Raw genomic sequence first — 6,616 nt, 5'->3', positions numbered from 1 at the left:
GTGTTGAGTTTCTGACAGTATCAAGAGAGGTTCCGTTGTAATGTCTATAAAATATTTATATATTATGTTTCCTAATGGTAGAAGCTTTCCAAATCTATAATTACATTTAAGTGATGACCTTATATAGTGTATCTTAAACAACATTCTCCTTTCAGTTATGTAACAGCTTCACTCCGACATTTGTCGTTAATAACTAGTATTTTATACACATACGGGAATTTTTAATCGCTTTGGTAATGCCATGCTTGAACAGTTTTTTTTTGTTTTGCAACAAACAAGTTGTGCGTGTTTGAAGAAGCTACGCACAACGAACATGTTTACAGCTCAAGCTACATGTAGTTGACGATTAGTGGTTTTTTGGTTTGTCTGCTAAGCTGAAATGTTGATTTTGAACCTATATTTTTTAATAATTTTATCGTTTACCAGCACAAATGGAAAAGTGTTTGAAGGCAAAGGAAAGGTACTCCTCTCATATGTTCATCAACATAGTGAAAGAGGCATTAGGTTCATATATCGGCCGCAAAGGTATCAGAAGTGTAAGTGCTATACATCTTTAAATGACAGTTATTTTTGTGCATACTTGATGTTCTAAGAATCTGGATTAGGCATAGGCTTTCAAATTCCAATTGTTCCCTTTGTAGCATATTTCCGGCAGGTTACCCATATTAAAACGCTGTTAGTAACTAGATGATCAAACTTTCTTTGGATAAACAACTGGAATCGACTGCATTTATATTACTGCAGACTCTACCCTAGGAGAAGGATGGACAGCAAAGGCAAACTACAGTGGATACACTTCTGAACACAATGCCAAAATTTACTTTCAAAAGTTTCCAGAGGAGAAAGATTTCTGGCCAGGTCTATCCTGGGACTCAAAAGGTAACTTTGACTGGGCTAAGTTCTAAGTAGTGGGCTGCAAATCAGACCTGATATAATCAATAAATATCCACATGAAGGTTTTTATATAGGCATTATGCAAATAATTTGTTTGCAAACTATTATATTTCACATTTAATAAGATATTGCACACATTGGTTTTGAGAATTCCAAATCCATATTTTAGAATGTTTTTGGTATTCACTAGGTGATAAAATAATTTTTTTATCTTGGTTTACAGGGAAGTACTTTTTTGATGATCGCAATAAAAATGAGCTGAATCCAGGTGATTGGTTTGGTTATACCGTTAAAATATATGACTTACATGAGAATGAAATATATATAGACCAAAACCACTTCTACAAAGTACCAAGGAAAATTGTATACTGTGAAATTGATGATGATGCTCTGAGTTATCAACACAAGTGTTCTAAAGGTAAGTAAATAAATGAATACAGATACTGAAATACAAATATTGAAATACAGATAGCGAGGCTCAGGTGTATTCCTTATAATTACTAAATTATACAGGACTGGTTGATACAAGAAAATAGGCTAGTAAATAGTCGGAAAGGTAATAATTTTTAACTAAGCAAGATGATGGCTTTACGTGCAAGTTTAGAATAAAGAAAATTAATTACAGAGATTAAAAAATATAAAATGAGCAAAGAACAAAATAAATTGCAGCATATTTAATCAACGCATTTATAACTAATTTGTGTCATTATTCAAAAAAATTAAAATTTCTTAATAGTTGGTACCACATTTGTTGAAATTACCAGCAAATGGTAATTTCAAGAATTACCATTTGCTGATTCAGGAGCCACTGCTGCAGCAGTCCTGGTACCAATCATACTCAAACGGTATGGTCAGAGTGCACTGGAAATTTTAAAGCTGTCAAATTTTGCAGAACTATCGGGTGTTGACTCAGGAACCATTGCTGCGGCAGTTCTGGTACCAATCATACTCATTGGGCTGACTATTGGAATTGGGGTCCTAGCAAAGAAGTGTGCCTGGATGTAGGTATTTTATATCTGGTAAAACTGTATTGCGGCTTTTTTAGTTTTTCTAGTTTAATGACTATTACATTAAAACAAAAACAAGGAACTTTCTTACCCTTCAACATAGTAATTGTAGGTAGCAGTGCATCTTATGTCGGTAAAATGAGCATACAACGCACATACAACGCGCATGCAATGCATGCGCAATGCACATACGAGGCATTTGCAACGCACATACATTGTGAATAAAACGCCGACACAAGTAATTAACAACACATTAACAACAAATTAATTATATTTATAGTCTGTTAATAAAACAGGTCTAAAAAGATACACGAAGTATTATACTTATTATCTGTTTTAAAACAGGTCTAAAACATTACAGCTCCTTTTTATATGGCAACTCTGAGCTCTTTAGTGCATTTTCTTTCTTCATGGTGTTGCTAGCGTATGCACGTTGTATTTGCAATGTTTGTGTGTTGCTAGTGCCTTGCATGTGCGTTTGCATGTGTTGTATGCGCGTTGTATGCGCATTTTACCGACCTAAGATGCACTGTAACCTAATTTTATTCTAGAAGGTATAAAAAGGGTAAGTGAAACTTATCTTAACTATCACACAATAAAATGTGGTCTTTTCTTTTAATCATGTATGCACACTTGCAAAAAAACATTTTAGAAGTAGCTAATTCTCTTTAGCTAGGTTGATATTCTAAACTTTTTTAGTTTTTCAAGATAGTTTCTTATTCAAAATTTCATTTTAACAACAGAACTCTTTTCTAAATTAAATCTTTAATTACAAAGTACACTATTTTTGCTTTATATTTTGTCAGATCAAAGGTAAGTGTCACATATGTAATCAGAATTTCCATGAATATGTACATGCATAGCAACTATGTTAATAATTCCTTCACCATTTATCAAATGTTCAGTATTTTAGTAATTGATGAGTAACTTACCAAAAATTTATCCTAAGCTTCAAATTAAAGTGACCACAACTTTCTTTTTATTTTGAAACAGAATTAAGTTGCCTTCAACACCTGCGGTACTACAAAGAACAATTGACAGGCTGCGACAACTAATTCCCACAGCTCCCTCTGCAGAACAAGCAAGTTCTACAAATGTTCCTCTTACACAATTATCACCAGGTCTACATAAATCTGCTAGTTTTGGGACAGCTCCACAGCAATTTACTTCAAACACTGGATACTCTGTTTCTCAACAACCTCTACTCCAAAGTGCAAGAGATGATGGTTTTAATCACCATGGACAGAGCCAAGAACGTGTTGATGAGAACTTTGCATACAACCCTTTTCATTATCAACCAAAACAATCCCAAACAGGCGGTAGATTCCATAACAGCCAACCAGGTGCTATTTTAACCACAAATAACAAAATACTTTGTACTTTAGCGCCTGTTCCACATAGTTCACAGAATCTGGTTCCAAAACCCACACCTCGAAGCAATTCAGCCAAAGGATTATCTAATCCACAACAACAAGCGCAGCAGCCATCAGCGCCACCACTTCCAACTCACCAAAATCCTCCACAGGCTCAAAAGCCATTGGATCAGTATCCATCATCATCGGCACCGCAAACATACATTTCAAACGAGTACATCTGGAATCAGGCTGGTAATCTAATTAAACAAGGTTCCACAGTCATCCAGAATACAGAACAAACTTATATTAATCAAAAATGTGTTACCAATTCAAACACTCCCAGTTCTACACAGAACTTTGGTCAAGCTGTGTGTTCTATTAAGACTATTGGAGCTGATGTAGACTCTTGTAATAGAGGTCAAATAGGTATACAAACTGAGTAAATGGCTACTCTGTATTTGGACGGACTCTACAGCCGTTTGAATATCCAAGGTTTGTTTACTGAAGTGCTTGTCACAGGCGATAAATCATTGAATACACGACATACATACCTGTGTGAAATGTGTTGCAATTGTACATTAGTAAAACATGCTCATGTTTAGGTTGACAAATTAAACACTAGTTCCACCTCTCAATCATAGTGACGCTACTCACTTTTTAACTTGTTATTGTGCCACATTTACCATAGAAAAGTGTTCTACATCATTTGTATTATAAACTAGTTGCATATACATTGATTTATCGGTGTAGGTTTGTTTCTAATTCAGCGTTATATTTGTTGTAATGTATGAACATAATTTAATAGAAACACTGTTTAGCACCTAAATATGCATACAGTATTTTAATATGTAAATTTTGACAATAAATTATGTCACAGTTATGCAAATAGTTATTTATTAGTTTTACTGAAAGATAAAATTGGATAGCAAAAACTTTAGTTTTAGAGCTAATAAATGTCTGTTCTTCCTAGGAGTTAAAGCAATTTCACTACTTTGGTGAGAGACCGCTATTTGATAAAGTTTGGTTTTTTGTGGTGATTTATTTACAATGTCTGAATCGTGTCTGCAAGGATTTAACCTGGTTTATAGTGTTATACATATGCAAGATGCTTTGCCGTTAGAATGCTAAGTTTGTTTGTTCTCTATAAGCAAATTACTTTAAAATAGGATGCATTATGACTTAATATTTTTATATTATACTTCATCTCAACTTCAGTTAGAATGATAGTTATCGGTGGTTTTTGCTAAATTGCTTAATAAACACTTTTGATTATTTGGTAAAGTATAAGAGGGTGTCTTATGTGTTATTATTAGTGAAAAATGCTAATGTGCTGAGCACACCTACATTTCAAAACAAATGATTTGCTTTGTTTTCACAACATACATAGCCAAACCGAATTTCTCTGTAAGTAGATGGAGATAAGTAGATGGTGAAACACAGCCGGACAATTGTTCAAGCGCCAGTAGTCATGCTGCACAAGCCACATGTGCCTAACTCACACACCAGGTCAGTCACTGTAGACCAGGTAGTTCCAGTGTTGTATTGCTCTATCTGGACTATATCCTCTTTGGCTGATTCGGTGGGAAATTTCAGTATCTTTACTCATAACCTTCAAGTCAGTGCTAGCGTCAATGTCAATCTCAAGATAGCTTGACTTCAGATGCAAAATAGATTTGAGTCAGCTGGGCAGACTTGGCTCACTCAAACTTTTCTACCCAACTGAATCTCATGTAACTTGAGTTTTTTATTTTTTCCGCAGGTGTTTACGGCATGGCATGGCTTTTTCAGTCATTACGCACTCCTTCCTTTTTTATCTATCAGGACTTTGGTGTTTAATTATTTATCTGTTTACATTTTGAAGTGTCAGTATAAAAATTAGCATAAATGTTATGGTTGTTATTATTTTTAATATTATCATTTATAATAATAATTATTGCAATTGCACAACCTAAATAAAAGCAATACTTACTTGTACTATCATAGGAGCTGTTTTCATAGACTTTGGTCAAAAGATTACATCATACAGGGTTCAAACTTTTGACATTCTTTTGTAGTCTAATGCAAAAACCCTTGTGACACTCAACCACATATTAAGAATTTCTAAATAATTGTCAACATAGTTTTTCATAGGTTTATTAGCACGCTTATTCTCTTACAGCACACCGGATTGAGACAACTTGCTGTTACAAAAATTGACTACTAGTTGAGCCAAAATCTGTTTACGTATGTATTATTTGACAAGTGATTCACCAGGTTCCTCGTCGTTTACGAAATCCTTGAAAAAATGATTGATCACTAATTCATGTGGTTATGTCACTGAAAAGATAGGCTTGAATTCATTTAGTCAAACTAAAGAGCAGTTTAACAAGAACATTTTTACACCGCTGTAATTTTGCAACTATTAAAAAGGGTTCAATGTGGAAAAACTTCACATTTCTAGTATCAGCTGTTTGCTGACCGTGTTATTCTCCTGTGCAATAAGTGGCTTAGCAGGCAAAGGTGATTTAGAGTGCATCTCTCTTTGCAGTCGTCACATCCTTCTCATGTGGCCCTGCTTTTGAGGTTTTCTCATCAAGTAACACTACACAACGTTTATGTCACAAATATAAGTTTCTTTCATTCATGTTTAACAAGTAGCCCATTTTTCACTGCATTTTCCTACTAACGGCCATGTTAAACTTGTTTTACCGATAACGTTGAAGCTGGTCTGGCTTTGGCCTCTCTATTCATCAACAAAGTGTTTGACTATATATATAATCATATATCTTGTCCTAGGACTCCTAGGGAAGTGAAAAACTGGTAAGAATCAAACCAGAAACATTGTAGTCACTAAAAGACGTCCTTACCAATCGAACTATCCACCTTAGAAATATAAATGGCTGAAATAAAAAAATTATGCTTGCTTTTAGAGGTCAGTCAGCTTCCAAGATAGTTGTTTTCTTGTTAACAGGTTGCACACTAAAAAAGAAAAGTGATGACTGATTTCTCTACATCAACTCTACTTTTACCAGTATATGATAGTAAATATTTTTGCTAATAAAGATCATAGACAGAGCTTCCCTTAAATTTTCTTTGGATAATATTACAAACTGTTATAGAGATTGCAACTTGGTTATCATTACTCAAAAAAAACTATTATTCGTGTCTGCCACTAATATGTGCTAATAGAAAAGAAATACTAATAATAAATGTTGGCAGGAAAACATGTGGTAACATCTTTCTATAAGAAACAGTAATGGTAAACAGATAGCTGAATTGAACATGATGTTTCAATTTGTTTGACATCTTTGTTGTGCATATTATTGGTCAATTTTTAAAACATCTGCCTGGATAGAATAGAAGTTTGACACCGGGCAGACA

The 6,616-nt window shown here is 34.1% G+C and overlaps 1 protein-coding gene across 1 annotated transcript; it reads left to right on the top strand.

Annotated features, from left to right (window-relative positions):
* Positions 1–355: 355 nt before the first annotated feature.
* On the top strand, positions 356–4,072 carry LOC137396829 (uncharacterized). The gene is made up of 5 exons (XM_068083140.1): positions 356–536; positions 745–879; positions 1,118–1,312; positions 1,787–1,895; positions 2,895–4,072. Exons 1-5 carry the CDS (start codon positions 380–382, stop codon positions 3,697–3,699), a joined length of 1,401 nt encoding a protein of 466 aa, XP_067939241.1. The 5' UTR covers positions 356–379; the 3' UTR covers positions 3,700–4,072.
* Positions 4,073–6,616: the final 2,544 nt, after the last annotated feature.

This window comes from Watersipora subatra, chromosome 5 (assembly GCF_963576615.1).
Source record: "Watersipora subatra chromosome 5, tzWatSuba1.1, whole genome shotgun sequence".
Taxonomy (NCBI): Eukaryota; Metazoa; Bryozoa; class Gymnolaemata; order Cheilostomatida; family Watersiporidae; genus Watersipora; species Watersipora subatra.
The sequence above is the reverse complement of the archived record's forward strand: the minus strand, read 5'-3'. Positions and strand labels throughout refer to the sequence as shown.